This window comes from Anneissia japonica, unplaced genomic scaffold (genome assembly GCF_011630105.1).
Source record: "Anneissia japonica isolate Jap-2015-1 unplaced genomic scaffold, ASM1163010v1 scaffold1776_len382430_cov169, whole genome shotgun sequence".
In the NCBI taxonomy this organism is placed as follows: Eukaryota; Metazoa; Echinodermata; class Crinoidea; order Comatulida; family Comatulidae; genus Anneissia; species Anneissia japonica.
In genome coordinates this window covers 168,222-185,213 of record NW_022713301.1, presented here as the reverse complement: position 1 = coordinate 185,213, position 16,992 = coordinate 168,222, and the positions used below count along the sequence as shown (strand labels likewise).

At 33.5% G+C, this 16,992-nt stretch overlaps 1 protein-coding gene across 13 annotated transcripts in view; it reads right to left on the bottom strand.

Annotated features, from left to right (window-relative positions):
• LOC117108403 (guanine nucleotide exchange factor DBS-like) overlaps nucleotides 1-16,992 on the bottom strand; it is an 83,397-nt gene that overhangs the window by 55,439 nt on the left and 10,966 nt on the right. For 5 of the 13 annotated variants that reach the window (XM_033250417.1, XM_033250409.1, XM_033250412.1 and 2 more), the window contains exons 1-2: nucleotides 5,414-5,877; nucleotides 694-783 (exon numbers count right to left, since the gene is read on the bottom strand). In XM_033250417.1, the coding sequence (XP_033106308.1) occupies nucleotides 694-783; nucleotides 5,414-5,552 (229 nt within the window). In that variant the 5' untranslated portion in view covers nucleotides 5,553-5,877. Of the gene's footprint in view, nucleotides 1-693; nucleotides 784-5,413; nucleotides 5,880-14,178; nucleotides 14,304-16,992 lie in introns of those variants that run through there. The other 8 variants (XM_033250414.1, XM_033250405.1, XM_033250410.1 and 5 more) reach the window with 4 other exon arrangements.

The window sequence follows — 16,992 nt, the reverse complement described above, 5'->3', positions numbered from 1 at the left end:
TGTAGGCACTACTCCTAAATGACAGGAGACAACCTCTGAGAAAGAGCAAGCTTGCCCGAAAAGACACAAGCAGAATTCACAGTGAATGTTGGAGCCTCCAAATTGAGGGCTCAAATACTATTACTGCTGCACTGTGACTTACTAAATAAAATATTAATAACTGGCCATTATAAACATGATACTGTACTGTAGGTCTATACTCAGAGTACCGAAGTACAAATGCGACTAATTCAACTTCGGACAGCGTACACCATCCCATTGAACGGTATCTGTAATGCTTCCACATTGACATTCCAAATTCCCTGTCACTACTACTGTATATGGGGCCCAAGTCTCCCGTAAGTCATGGAAGTCTCTTGAAAAACGAAAAGGTGCCCTCACACTTATGCGAGTAAGCAAGAATCTGCAGGAAAATTACCCATTATAGAAATTAACACTATTTGTATGTTTTTACTACAGTACCGATATTATCACTGTTTCAGTTGATGTGCCAATGGGTATCACCATCCAAAGTAAAATATCATTAGATGCAATACAAAAGCTCATTTTAACAGATCTCCCATACATGGATTCTTTCAACTTGGGACCTAAAACGATCCTCTACAAATATTCCTCATTATTTCAAAGTGCCTTGAGACCACCTGGGTAAGAGCGTGTGCTTTTAATAAATGTTCATATTATTTTGTTTCTCACCTGATAAGTAACCAACTCCATCCTGCATGGTCTGTGCCACATGCTTTATGCTCACCTCCATCTCCATCAGCTTCTTTAGGTGATCATCATCTACAAGACAAAATAATACAAGTTACTTTATGGTTAAAATCTACAATAAATCAGATAAAAGTGTACTGTATTCTAAACCAATTTGCAAGGTTAACAAGATAAATTAAATTCTCAGAATTTTTCTGATAACGAAAAATATTAATTTAGTTTAAAATATAAAATCAATAAAATTTCTGGAATTGAGTGTCGGGGTCTGTGTGGGAAGCCCTGGTAAGGGTCAAAGAAAATATTGGTCCATTTCCAACTGTTCTGAGATGTTTTTGTTTTTTGTATTATGATGGGGGAGGGGACACTTGGCTTGTCTGAGGGAGGCCATAAATTTCCTTCCCCATATTTGCATCTCAACTACTTGTATATAGGCATGCATTTTAAGTTTTGTAATACATAATGACAAAATTAATGCTGCTATACTACTATAATTGATTAAATGATATTAATGACAAAGATATCAAAATGATAATTGCATGATGATGATGGAAATGGTGATGTAGTTGATGATGATGATGATCTTGATGATGGAGATGATAATGATGCATGGTGATGATGATGATGCTGATGATGGAAGATGACTACAACGATGATGATAAGCACGAAGAATAGTGATGTATGGCAAAGATGATAATGATGACATTTAACAATTTCGTCAGGCCACAAACTTATGTGAAATAATAGAACACTTCCGTTTATCAGACATACAAAATGTGAGTGTCCCTCCACTTAAATGATCACTCAACACTCATTATACATAAACAATACAGACCTGTACTTTCAACTATTCAAGTACACAATGCGAGTCTGTTACCATACATTTTAAATTGATAGATATTCACTTTATTGTGTGCTTAAATTTAGGCCAAGGTTTATGCACAAGAAATGTTTTGTCATGGAAATTAAAACTTAATAACTCCAGTACTTCCTCTAGTGGTACTGTTTCCATCTTATGTTAATCATCGATATTATATACTTGCCAATTTTTTTTTTTGACAGTTAGCATCAAAAGAAGATATCAATATTTCTTTACAATTCTGATAACTTCAAACCTGTTTTATAAGTTTGCGGTAAAACCATCTTTTTTGTTATACAGATGTTGAATGCATCATTGTTCAAGTTCGTACACTGAAAACGCAATAAATCTATTCAATTTTGAGTAAATAATCCATAATTAATTTTGGAAGGATCAAAGAATAGGGTTCATTATCCACACTAGTGTGCCAAAGAATTTTGCACCTACAAGACATACAAAGAACTGGCCCCTGCACCTATTACAGTAGTACACTTTGATAGATATGGTAGAAAATATTAAAATCCTCAGTAATCATTCATAGATTAAAAACATAATAATTATAGGACGAATAGTTTGTTAAACACACTAAAAATATATTTTAATAGGATAATGATTAAGTTGTGTGGAATAATCAAGAAACTGACAACTTAAAAATTCTACTTCTGTTTCATTCTGTTTATATGCATTTCATTTTTGTTATTTATACCTTGATTGCTGTATTATAATTGTGTTAAATTAAGATTCTATTCTTAAACTTTTGTACTTTTGTATTGGAAATGTATACAGTCAACATTCAGAAAGAATAAACAAAAAGTCTTTAAACTGTTACCTTAGAAGTTAAGAATATCTAGCTTTTTGTTCTCTTTCAGTAATTTTTCAAATTGATAGACCTAATTGTCTTTTTGTTTGACAACTTGAGAAATTATATTTTTTTAAATATATTAGCCTATTTTCACTTTTACATCTGATACTTGACCAAGAAAAAAGGTTGTTACACCTACAGTAGGCTAAAAATATCTTATATACAAATGTTTTAAATATAGATAAAAAATAAATCATACCAATTAATGCTGGTGGTACTGTGTGTTGAATTTGAAGGCACTGTTGTCAACATGTCAAAAACAACAAAATTAATCACCTTCAAATTTTGATGGCATGTACTGTGTAATTTACCAAGATTAATTTTAATTAGGCCTAATTGCATTACCTGTTGTAGTTCATAGCCGGTAATGACATCATCAAGAAATATTTGCATATTTTTTTTAGGACAGCAAGATTAAAGCTCTAAAAATGTAATAAATACTTTGTCTCAAATACAGATGACAATCATCTGCGCCAGAAATTAATTTCTTGTTCTTCCATTCATGGCTATTTTTAATCTTATTTCTCTCAAGATTCTGTTTGAATCATCTGATATTAAAATTGCATTTCTTAAAAAGCTCAGGTTCACCCCTCATCATGCAGGGTTAATATTTTATACATCATATTAACCACAGGTTGGCAAAGTGAGGACCAATGTCAATTGTGTTGTGACCTGCAAAAATAAAATAAAATACCTGTGTGTGGCCCATCTAACATTTTGGCTAAAAACATCACTTTTTGTTGCGGCCTGACGTTGAACATTTAGTAAAAAGTAACACATAGCATATAAAGGTAAGAAGGTATTTGTAAGCACATTGGAAACACCAATTTTTCACAATAACTTGGCCCTTCGACCGACTTTTATGCCCACCCGATTTACACAAACTTCCACTTGTCTGAAACTTCTCCCACTATCTGTATGTCCTAAAAACCTTCTTTTTATCCCTGCCCCTTGATTCACATCTAACACATAGCCCATCAACTTGGTTAAATACTACTGTAGTGCACTGAAACAAATTGCAATCTACAAGCATAAACACTATAAACCTGATTCAGGTTTATATTTTATGCTTTTGATTGCAATTTGTTAAGCTAACAACCAGTGTTTAATGTAGCAGACACAACATTCTATTAAAATAACACACTACAGTATGCCAAACAGATCGACAACCAATGATTTTTACACTTTAAAAACACTATTTTTCAGTCAAAGAGTGCTTTTCATATATCAAATTAGTAATACCCAGTATATGTTATCGATGCTCAACAGTTATCAATGTTCTAAAGTTGAGAGTTCATCACACTTAAAATGTATGGCATTTGTCAACTACTACCCAGACAGATTTTTAAAAAGCAGAAATTCAGACACTAATCAAATACTCAGTTTCCTAAGCCCTGAGTCACATAGCATCCAGGACTTCAAAGAAAAAAGACATTCAGGTACTAAGCAGGCTAATGGTTTCAGCTAACCATACCCAAGCATATTTTGCTGTAGTAAGACAGTACTGTACTTATTTTGGCAATTTCCAGTATTCAGTATGCCCCTATGGTAAGTGTACATCCTCTCCAGATGCTGCACCATACCCAGGCATAGTTACTGTCACTCCTACAAGCATCAGGGACACACAGCAATTTAGACACTGTACAGTACCATTTAAGGCATTACATCATACCAGGCACCACATACTGCAATATATATACGGCACGTACTGTACCATAAAAGGCTCATACCGCATAATACAAGGCTCATACTGCATAAAAGGCCACTACAGTACACCATACAGGGTACATACTGCACAACATACAAGACACTTACTGCACTGTACAAGGCACACCCTGCATTATAAAATGCACATACTGTAGGGTACATACTGTACAACATACAGGACACTTACTGCACTGTACAAGGAACACCCTGCACTATAAAATGCACATAATGTAGGGTACATACTGTACAACATACAGGACACTAACTGCACCGTACAAGGCACACCCTGCATTATAAAATGCACATAATGTAGGGTACATACTGTACAACATACAAGACTCTTACTGCACTGTACAAGGCACACCCTGCATTATAAAATGCACATACTGTAGGGTACATACTGTACAACATACAGGACACTTACTGCACTGTACAAGGAACACCCTGCACTATAAAATGCACATACAGTACTGCACCATACAAGGCACACAGCACCATACAAATAAAAGTAGCCACGTTAGCCTGCATAGAACAACATAAGAAATGGCAGATCTCAGCACTCGACAGCACCATACAAGCCACATACACCGCACTACCACCGCACATACAGTACTACGCCATACAATGCATATACTGCACCGGCAAATATTGCACCATACAATGTACATACAGTACTACACCATACAATGCATATACTGCACCGGCACATACTGCACCATACAATGTAATACAGTACTACATCATACAATGCATATACTGCACCGGCACATATTGCACCATACAATGTAATTCAGTACTACACCATACAATGCATATACTGCACCGGCACATATTGCACCATACAATGTAATACAGTACTACACCATACAATGCATATACTGCACCGGCACATATTGCACCATACAATGTAATTACTACACCATACAATGCATATACTGCACCAGCACATATTGCACCATAAAACGCACGTACTGCACCACACAAGGCACATACTGCACCATAAAAAACTCAGCACCACCACATAAAAGCACATACTGCACCATACCTGGCACTGGTACCATATAAGAAATTGGGCCATATATCAGGCACTTCACCATACCAATCACCGCCCTACACCAGGAACTGCACCAATATGCCAGGCATTTCATAATGTTGGTACTGGTGTGTTCAATGTGAAAATAAATGATAAATTTTTACAGTAATTAAAATAAGCCTATGGAGATACTATAACTTGAAAACAAAAAAATTTCTTAAGAATACTGTAAATACAAACTTACAAATTCTCTTTGTGTACAATTGCAATTCCTTTAAAGTATTCCATCGGAAAAGGAAGTCGGCAAATGCCAGTGTCCGGGATATTATCACCTGGAGCAGAACCACTGGCACCATTTCTTTCAGCCACTTATAAAGATTCATAGAAATCAATATGACTATAAAAATAAAATACCAATCACAGCCTTGCTTAAACCATCATTCCTAGAAGACAGTTAATTCCCTTACTCGCTGACGTTGAATATTGTAAAGTTTTAGTAGCTCTGGAGTCGCAAAACATAAACACAGCAAACATGCGGTAAATCCTGAACTTGCTTAAGGATGTGGTGAAATTTGTCATAAACCAATATTTAAAATAATCGATAACAACTGATCACTTCAAAATAGCTTCAAAATTTAACAAATATTTTTTTTCATGGAAAAGAATTCTCAAAGATGAACTTTGATAAAAATTGAGAACCGTCCTTGGGATGATGACGGTGAAACGGTACTGTAGTGTGTAGCACACTCGGCTGTCTGCCTGAGTAACTAACGATGGATCACCGACCAGCCACAGGAAACTGCTAAATTCCTCCTCTTAGCAACAGCTATTGAACTTGACAATCTGTTACATGAAATCTTTTAACAATGGGGATGGTCACAAGAAGCAATACACTTGGCTCAATTATAGCATGTGCAGTTTGCATAATAAAAAATCATAGCCACAGGTTGATATACCTTTTAATAATGGAACAGCCCAAATAAATATATTGCAATACAAATATTTTTATTGATGGTGTGATACTTGTGCAAATGTTAAGAATTTTATAATTTCTTGATGATTGAAGAATTTACATTATAAAAATTTTATTTCAACTTTTGATTGACTACCATTGGCAAATTTGACCTTAGCACAGATTATAGGGATCAATTTTGATAAGCTGTGATTAAGACAATAATTCTACATGTCAGATAAAGTACTTTTACTCATTATTAAAAGTACCTCTGGACATTATTTACAATATCATAATTTACAGTATACTTGATATGTCCATAAATCATATCTAGAAAAATCATAAAAAAAGAAATAGGCCTGATAATAACAACATTAAGAATAGAGCAAAGATGAACTACATAATAATCAAGTTTTTGCTATTACTGTATCTAACTGCTTGTTTAAAGGAACAAAAATTGTTGACTCACATTTTTTCTATATTTAAAAGGTAATTTGTCTCACTCGCAAAGGTATTTCTAAAATTATAGTTAAATACGTAACAATATTCAATATACGCCTTAGCACATATTTTTGTAATGGCATTATTTGGCCATTGAACTGGGCTCCACAAACACAGACTGATTATTATGGTACTCAAGCCTCGCAAAAGGCCTTTTTCAATAGTAGGCCTAATGAAATACTGTAGTAAAGTAACAAAAACACAAGAAATAATTAAAAATAATACTATTATTATTAACTAATTAATAAACAATAACAACAAATATGAATAGCATTAAATTTAATCGTAATACAATTAATAACAATAAATACAATGGTTAATTCATATTTTAGATTATCTATTTCTTTATGCTGTGTATTAATAAAATAATCCTTTCTCTCACAGAGCTTAAAGGCCTGTTAATACTTCAACGATAACGATAACAATAAAAAAGCTAAAAAGCAATTGTTCATATAGAAAATAAAAGAAATAAGAGAAGTTTTTACACTAGAAAGATTCAATAACGATTTATCAGTTATGCGATAACAACATATTTTGACAAATCAAATCCGATGACATCATAATCATGGAAAAACATTAAAATCGTAGTACAGTAGTAGCAACGATTTTATCGTTTTACCATGATTATGACGTCATCTGATTTGATTTGTTAAAATATTTTGTTATCGTATACACGATAAATCATTATCGAATCGTCCTAGTGTAAAAACTTCTCTTATTTCTTTTGGTTTCTATATGAACAATCGCTTTTTAGTTTTTTTATCGTTATCGTTATTGTTAAAGTATAAACAGGCCTTAACACTACAAATGAATACTCTATTAATACTGTGGCAAAACTGTATAAATAATGATTATAATAATTTAATAAATATGTACTGTTGTTCAGAATATAAAATTGATCAACCATAAGGTGTTTCTACCAAGGACATTTGCAAATTACAAATAATTGAAGAAAAAAAAATTAGAGTTAAAATATTGTAGTAATGAAAAACAACATGTAATATAAAAAACTTACCTTTCAGAGTCAATGGCCTTAACATGATAGAGTCAGATAATAATTTCCAAGCCATTAACAATATAAATATAGGCCTACTACAAATACTAACTGTAAGTGTATATAATGCAGTGCTATAGTTTATGATGATGTAATAAGAATAAGTATAATATGATACTGTATTAATTATTAATTTATTGACAAAAGTGTAATTAGTAACACATCTTCTAAGTGTATTTCAATGTTAATCATTAACAAAAACATATTTTGAACAACTAATATAAAAACAATAAAATTCCAAATTATGTTTTGATATCTGAGCTCATAGAGATGTCAAAATTATGACACAAAATATGCACAATTTTGATAATCATTAATCTGAACCATGTTAATAACTAATGAACTATAAATAGTTGCTTTGCTTTGATGGGGCACTTACATTTTAGAGCTTCTTCTTTGACTTACAAAGAGGTAAAAAATCAGTAATTCTTACAGAAATTATCTTAACTTAACTCGCTGTAAATTGCTTTAAAACCATTAATGCAACAACATTTTTGAAAATTCAGGGTGGGCTCAGTGAGAATGTTTCGGTTGGCAGTAACCAGAGAGCACCAAGTTTTTTTCCCCTGTATTTTAGGTTTAGGATTAAGTATCTAGAGTAGGTTTGTTATTGAATTTTTTTTCCCCATTGTTTATATTTTGCCACTGATCTGAAAGTGAGCCCAGTAAATCGTATCGTATTGCACATATGCGAACTGAGTGCTAGACCATTGTACTATCATTAATGATTAAATTATAAAGACCTTACACATGATTTGTACAGAATATTTGCACAGAAAAATAAAATTAAAAATGTTTACAAATCAATGAGGCCTAAATAGGATGTGGGAGGGGCAATCAACTTTTTCCTTTATTTATTTATTTTTTTTTTATAGCGCAATGTAGATTTTGTAATTTTTGTTCCAACCCTTTCCTGTTTTTATCAATGCACAACATTGACCATAGTGGTAATATTACATGACACTTTTAAAATTCTTCTCTATAAAAAAACAATAATAATTAGAGCTATGTTTTTCATTCCTACTTCATTTCATAAAATGTCACACAAACTTCCTACATTAAACCAACATTTAAAAATGACTAATTAGCTGTACACCGAAAATGTAAAACACCTCTTTTTTAAAGCTCTTTCAATATGAATGTTCAATATTGTTATAGAAACAACTAAGCCTGTTATCTCTACTGTGGACATCTGTGCAAGCAGAACTAATACTATACAAACACTAGGGAAGCGTGCAAATTTATGCAGTATGACAATTAATTTCAGAATAATTTATATAGATTTATATCATTATGTCTGACATATTGCATATGTTAACCAATATTTATAATTTTCCTGTATGTGTTTGATAATTTACATACTTCTTGTTCTGTTATCAACTATCAGTAGTCTGCAATATTATAGTATTCAAGCATGAAGGGTTGCCCGATGTGCCGGATGGTAAGGAGATCAAAGGGATAAATAATGTACAAAAAAAAAATACTTTTAATTGAATATTCGCTGATTGAGTGAGCAATTTTTCACCTCATTTCCTATCAAACAAATTTGATAGGCCAATCCAGCATTGCAATTAGTTTGAAATATGGGGTGTGCAAATATGGACAAACCAGGATATGGGAGTGGTGGGGTGGGGGTGGCACTGGTGAGGATCAATACTGCCCTATTGGTTACTAGTTTAAAAAGAAAAATGTTATAACAATATTTATTACAGAAAGTGAAAAATTTACATTCAGTATACTCTCAAGGTATTAAAAATAAGGACCTTTCCCTATTATTTTTAGGGTGGGTGGTGGGGTGCATGTGCACTCACCACACCCCTGGATATGCACCTATACACATGTACAATATACATGTCAATACAATATAGAACATATTTTATTGGGTCTCATCAAAATATTTTTACCTAGTTCCATTATTGATTCATAGACTGGCAGTCATTGCCACCATTCAAATGCTTCATTAAACCATATTGATACCTTATGTTTCAGCACACAGGGCTCATGACCTTCCGCTACTGTTTTTGTTGTTTAAGTATTAAGTGACCACTTGAAGCTACAATTGTATATAAAGTATGCTTGATTTAATTATTATGAAATATATACAGAGTACTGTACAATCAGAATTAAGCGAAAAAAATCCTTACATGAAAATGTACTCGTATTGATAGTTGTACCGTGTCTCTTTGACTATATCGGAATGTATACCCCACACATGCAAATTTATACACAAAACAAGAGTATGTGATATGAGAACCTATCCGGGACAGGGCCTTGTGTTTTCGAGCATCTGCAGAGCGCAGAACACAGTTGATGACTCTGTATTAGGGACTTTTAGATTGTGTGGACGTGGACCTGGTTCACGTCGTCTTGTCATGCGTGTCAATGTAGTCAACTACACCTGTTGACTACAAACGAAAACCTTTTAGATTTCAGTTGACATATAGCGCGTGCTAGGCAACCATATTAAGCAGCTGTCATGGCGAACCTTCATCGACTTCGCGAAATTGTCATCTTTGCATACTCTACAGGTGTCTTGGACGATGAGGAATTCATGTTTTTATACAATACAAATAAACCCAAAAATGACGAATTCAGGTACCGAGATTATCAGAAATTTGATCTAGACAAGTACAACAATGATGAATGTAATGCATAATTCAGGGCGCATCCGGTGTGTCATCTGCGATGATGCAGATAGTTAGGAGGCCTCCCCGGCAGGCCGCGCTCGATGCGGGGCAAGTTTGCATTGCATGCACACTGGCGTAAGCACACTCATGAATTTCCACAGCCTTTTTTGTGTTTACGAAGGCAGTAGAAATTACATAACTGCCTGTGCATTAAAAAGCAAATAATACAGATTAAATCAACGCAAGTTAGAAACTTCCCTCTGCCTCAGTTGGACGAACTAGTAAAAGCAGCGTTCCCACTATATTTTCATCTTCCATCTTTAAACTTCACAAGTGAGCACGGCGTCCTAGATTTAGGACGACGGAAAAAACGAGGTGAACACGTTCTCGATTTTGGTAGTGGACGTGGGAGACATTAAATCAGTATATTGTAACATTATCAACCCCCACCCCTCCACCCACAACTTGGAATTCTATTATGGACTAATAGGAAGGCCGATACATGCTTTCCAAAAATACAAAATATTATCATACTGTCCGCCAAAAATTATTTATTTTTTTTCAAGTTGCAATGGATCCACCAGAGCACGGTACAATTGTATTGTTCTTAGCGACGAGTTGCAATACACAAGTCGCTACTAGATAAGTAAAACATTTAGGCAATTATAATAAAGTTGCCCTTCTGACTACTAAGGGCAAAGTAAATTTGTAAGAGAGTATAATTTTCCATACATGTAACATTCTTAATGCAATAACACTGTTAATATGGCTCTCCTATGTCAAAACAATGTAAACTGCCTTTATATTTTTATTAAGTTTTGCTGTTTTGCCTTTGCCTTGGAACAGCCGAACGGGAACCTCGGTCCCCGCCAGGGTCTGGTCTTCAAGTGTAACTTATTGTAAACAACACCAAGAACAAAATCTGATTGCACTGCATTATACAATACAGTAGTTGATGGTCATTATGAAAATCAAGGTCAGTTGGTCAGCAATCTTTTTCTTTTTTTTTTCTATAAAGGATTATTGTAGCCCTAATTATATGGTTCATTGCCAACCCATGCATTTTAGTTTTGAAAACAGTCTACGGGACAAAAATCCACTGTTCAGGTACCAAATTTGTTAATTAAAGCTTGGAAACTGGTAAAATCCTTGATAAAATAAAACAATATTTTTGGAAAATCGAACTTAGGGGAGAATTAGTAAATTCTGTATGCAAACATTCCGAACAATTTGTAGGAGATTTGGTTAGCTTATGGGAGATTTTTGCATGTTCAAGAGAGTGTGGGAGAACATGCAAATCTTCAAGAAACTTCTGCAACTTGCAGGAGACCTGGGATCACAATCATCTTCCTCCTTGAACAGTGGCTAATCTGTGGGGTGGGGTGCATGCCACCAACTGTATTGTTAAAATGTAATTTTTCTCAGAAAATATTCCAAGGCATTGATGTAGTTAATGTACCATTGTACTACACAAAAACATGCTATTAACAAAAGGTAAACAATTACAAACAGTGATGACTTCAGAATTGTTGTTCTACTCTTTTTTTGCTCAGGACAGCATCGTACATTAAGAGCATTTTGAGGAAATGAAGCTACAGGTATACGAAAATGACATTCTGTGGACATAGGTCTACAGTATACGAAATTGACATTATTTAATAGGTTAGGGTGAGTAGTGCAGACTTAAGAGATTAAACTTTGGTGTGAGAAGGACCGGGTTTCAAAACTATCAATGTTGTTCTTGCTATGTTCTTGGTCAAAGAACTCCCTCTTATTACTTTATACATTGGATGGCATCAGTGGTGTATCTAAAGGTGCACAGGGAACCTCACATCCCCCAAAAAAATGCTCTCATCTCCCCCCTCCCCTGAAATGGAAATGTTCAAAGCAAAAGAATCATGCTCAAGTAGTTAAAAAATCACCTCATCTTGAGAGATAGCACCCCGCCCTCCTCCCCCACAACTTTATCATCGTGCACCCCCTTATATCCATCCCCATTTCAAAACTCCTAGATATGCCACTGGATGAGATGTTATTCTGTGCACAAAATGAAATTCTCTCCCAGTGTACCATGATTGGTACAGCAATGCAGCTGTGGGTCCTTAGGGGTGTAGCCCAGATTAATCCAATTACATTTACATTCTACAGTACATTTAATAATTTACATTATTATCAAAACAAGATTTTAACTGACGTTTACAGTCACCTACCATCATAAATATATGGCAAGTACACACACACTGTAGCCTGTATTGTCCTGCAACATTGAGCGACTTAAAATACTGTTTGATCAATGCCACTGGCTGCTATCTTATATGCCAATAATTGGTAATCAAAATACTTCAATTAAAAATGTTCTGCTTATTGTTCAATATAATCAATATACCTTTTTCTTTTTATGTTTATACCTAATAAAAAATATAATGGTTAAAACTTGAAGAATTTTTGAAAATTTATATTATACATATCTATTTGTATTGTTTCCTACTACTTCTTCAACTCTGTGATTTGGTTAATTTGCCACAATCAATCAATCAATCAATCAATCAATCAATCAATCAATTAATTTATTAGGAGTAACACCTTAAGATTGGTGGCACACACAACAATAATAGTGGTTTATCCAAATTAACAATTTTTACAGACAATGAAGTAAATTTAAAAGCAGGCAAAGAAACACAATTTAGAAATATGTTTAGCTTAATGCTAAACAAAACAAAAAAAAAATCAATTAATGTAATTGATAAAAATTCATACAGGCCAAAATCACAAACCTGTAATCAAACAAAATCAACATATAAGATACTGTATATTTAAATATAAGACAAACCAATGTCAAAAGTGGTACCATGTCTCTATGAAAAATTGATTAAGATAAATTATTTATGGGATTATGGAGAGGCCACAGCATTCACTTCTGAATAAAATCAACTCGACCAGTATTTCCCTGTTTGGACTCTCTGCAGAATTACTTCTTGATGACGACTAAAGAAACTCAATCAAAAGGTTATAGCAACAGTTTTTTTTAGTAATACTATGTATCTATGTGGTGTACCACAAGCATTTAACACACTTTTCCAAGCAAACCTTTAAACAAATTAACACACAATACAACAAAAAAATGTATCTACAGGTATTAATGAAGTTTTAATCAAATTGATCAATTAGTATTGGAAAACAATCAATGAATTGATCATTCAACAAATTATTCAATCCTATCCCTGTCTTCTTTGGGGTCATCCAATTTATGTCATCAATTTCATGCGAGTTACAAAACACCTCTGTTTATGACCATAATTCCCCTGAAAGACCAATTCTAATAAAATGATGATAGTTGTCATTTTGATATCATAATTTTGTCATTACATTATAAGAGCACTGGTACACTAACTGGCGACCCCTCCCCTAGCATGTATGTCCCTAGCATGTATGTCCCTAGCATGTATGTCCCTAGCATGTATGTCCCTAGCATGTATGTCCCTAGCATGTATGTTTTGTTTTCTTGTCAAAATGACGACATAATGGATAACCAATTAGGAAGGTATCCTACTAGTACTGTAGGTCGACTATAGTACTTTCCTTCCGAAAAATAATCAAAAGATTGTATACTATTAGTATCAATAATACTGTTGGTCTATTTGGATTCTAAAAACTGGTCAAATACTATACAGTATATCCATTAGTCATTAACATTTTAATAGTAAAGAAGGGTGCATACAACACCGCATTATGTCAACACCTACCAGTTGCTGTTACTGTTCTGGAGGTGGGGCCTAAATAATTACAGTATCATAACAAATAGAGATCTATATTCAATTTCCAAATAATATGGAGACAATTATCAATTGAAAATTTAAAATTATCATAAATATTACCTCATTAGCATTATTAAAAATCCAAATACATGTCCAACAGGAACCAATATTCCAATGAGTTTACCAGAGATACACAGTGTGGTAGGCCTAGCACTACTATCAAGCAAGTGTGTCGTTGAATTAACTATTGACTAATAATGGTATTGACAATAGGCGTGTATAACTGTATAGTGCTCAGTGAAGCATGACTTAACAAGACTGAATCATATGATGGGTTTCTTTTATTAACGCCAACATACCGACTATTAGCTTTAATCAATACAATGGCACAGTTGCAACATGTGGTCATAAAGAATAACAAATATCAAAATTGAGAGACATCATTGAAATTAAATTATAAACAAGTTTTTCTATAGTATGAGGGTATGGTCCTGTGTAATTGTTATTCAGGTGAGCTCAAATTTAAAAGATAAAGGATTTCACTGACAGTGATGTTCTGTACCTGGAGGCAAAATTGAAAAATTAGGAATTCTTTGTATCTTTTATAAATAAAATAAATAGATGATTTTTTACTGATTGAGTGAAATGTATGGTTGTCATATTGAAACATGGCAGATAATGAATACAGCTCTCTCCCTCCAATTAAAGACCACGTTTCCATGGTCTTTAGCAGCTTACTGTCTCTAATTACAATAATAAAGATAAAAGACATTTGTTGATTTGGGACCACAGGAAAGTGGACATTAATTAGATGTGGTCTTTAATTTGAGGATTCTTTAATTGGAGAGGGACCTGTATTTGAAATCATTATCAAATCAGGGAAAATGTTACCTTAAAAGAATCATCTGTTGGCTACTTTGTAGCTAAATTATAGGATAAGATTGCCTTCCAATCCTAGTCCTGAAAATCTGTCATTGCAGTTGTTTCCTAGTTACTAAAAAACAGCTCCACTTCCTAACCTACAATAAGACTAAATCCCTATGCAGACTATCACATTTCATTTGACAAAAAACTGTTGCATGCCCATATATAGTCATGAAGTGTCTATATATGGTCATGATGTGATGTCATGACCATATTTAGGTATGTCACATATTTATGTCAAATACAATGTGATTGTCTGGCCAGGGCTTTATTTTATATTATATAGCCTCATGACATCCTGTAATTGGCAAGTTGTGGATATGTGCTGGATGTGAAAAGGCAATAAAAAAATGTCTATGTATAGAGATCAGACCTAAAAAAAAATTGTTCAAAAAAATTCCACTCAAAGCATGGATGCTAGAGCATCATAGAACACAAAGTGAAATGGATCACTTCCATCCGGCATGACATGTGAACCTGTACTACTTCCTCCCGAATTGAGAATAAATTCACATTTTCATTTCCATTGTTTACTACTGAATAACATTCTAATAAATTTCGAATTGTCAACATTTAAGTACAGTACTTTAAAATAAGATATTATGAAACAGATTTACCATCATGTTTGACCATGGAGAAATTAGGACAGTGCCTCTAGCAGTATTATGTTTATTAAGGGTGGTACAAGCCATTACAAATTTAACAGTCATTGATATTTGATATTGAATTCTAATTACTATACAAACACTAACACACACCCATGTAAACATACATTAATTAACTAAAAGGGTTGTACTATTTCCTTGCATAATATGTATTGAAATAGGATTACCATAAAAAAAAAATCAGTGTAATCGATGAAATGAATTTAGCCCAGTGTGGAAAAAGAAAAAGGGTGGGTGTAAACAATGAAACATACACTAATTCATAAAAATATTAGATTGGAAAATTGAAAATGGCAAAATCAGAGAAATAAGCAAGGACATGGAAAAGAGAAAGAAAGGAGAAAAAAATATGAAAACAAAGAAAAAAATTACAAATGAGGAAAATCTATCCAAACAAGCCTTTTTGTAGCAAAATTTATGAATACTACATTACGATCCCACGCAATCAAGCTTCAGTCTTCCAGATCTTGAGGCGGCAACATTCCAGAAGAAAAGACATCTGGTGCCAGCACTGTGATTGCTTATGAAGGTTTTCATAAATAACAGTTTAATCTATCATAAGATAGAAACCTATGGAGCCATTAGAAAATGACTATGTACCTAAAATAATTACGACAAAATTAGAGGCAAAGGTAGGCAATTAAAACCGCTAACTCGCAGCGTTATTGTACTGAATTACTTATGGACATGGTCAGTGAGTAGTATTAGCCACCATGGAGAGGTAGTCACAATTTATTTCATAAACGCCGAATATCAGACAAAGTCTACAAGTCTGACAGATAGTAGTAATGTATACAATCTGTCAAAAGTATCAATCAACTATTCAATTGATTTGGGAAAAAAAAAACAAACTTAGGGTCTATACAGGGGTGAATTTAGAGATGGAGAAAGAGAGGCATGTTATCCCCTGGTTACTCCCCTGGTCAGCTTTTATTTTCTAAGAAAAAAATATACAAAATGGCACACAAATACTAAATGTTACAATATATACTTTAACACAAATCATCATTAATAAATACTTATTTATCTATATAATTATATTACATCTAGGCCTTTATAGAATTGGTGGCCCCTTGTTTAAAAAATACTGGATTCATCCCTTCATATCCTATTAGGTCATGATTTTTTTCTTGCATTAATTAAATATCTGATCATTTTGTCTGAATAGGAAATTTCAGTTTGGACAGGAGTATATTAGATAAACAAAGGTCTTAGAAATTCAAACCTGAAAAAGATAGTACATACATACAGCAGATGCATATCCATGATGAAAAACATACACTTCGTAGTAAGTTTATGTTTTGTTAATATTAATCAAGTTTAATGTTTTGACTTGAATGAGCAA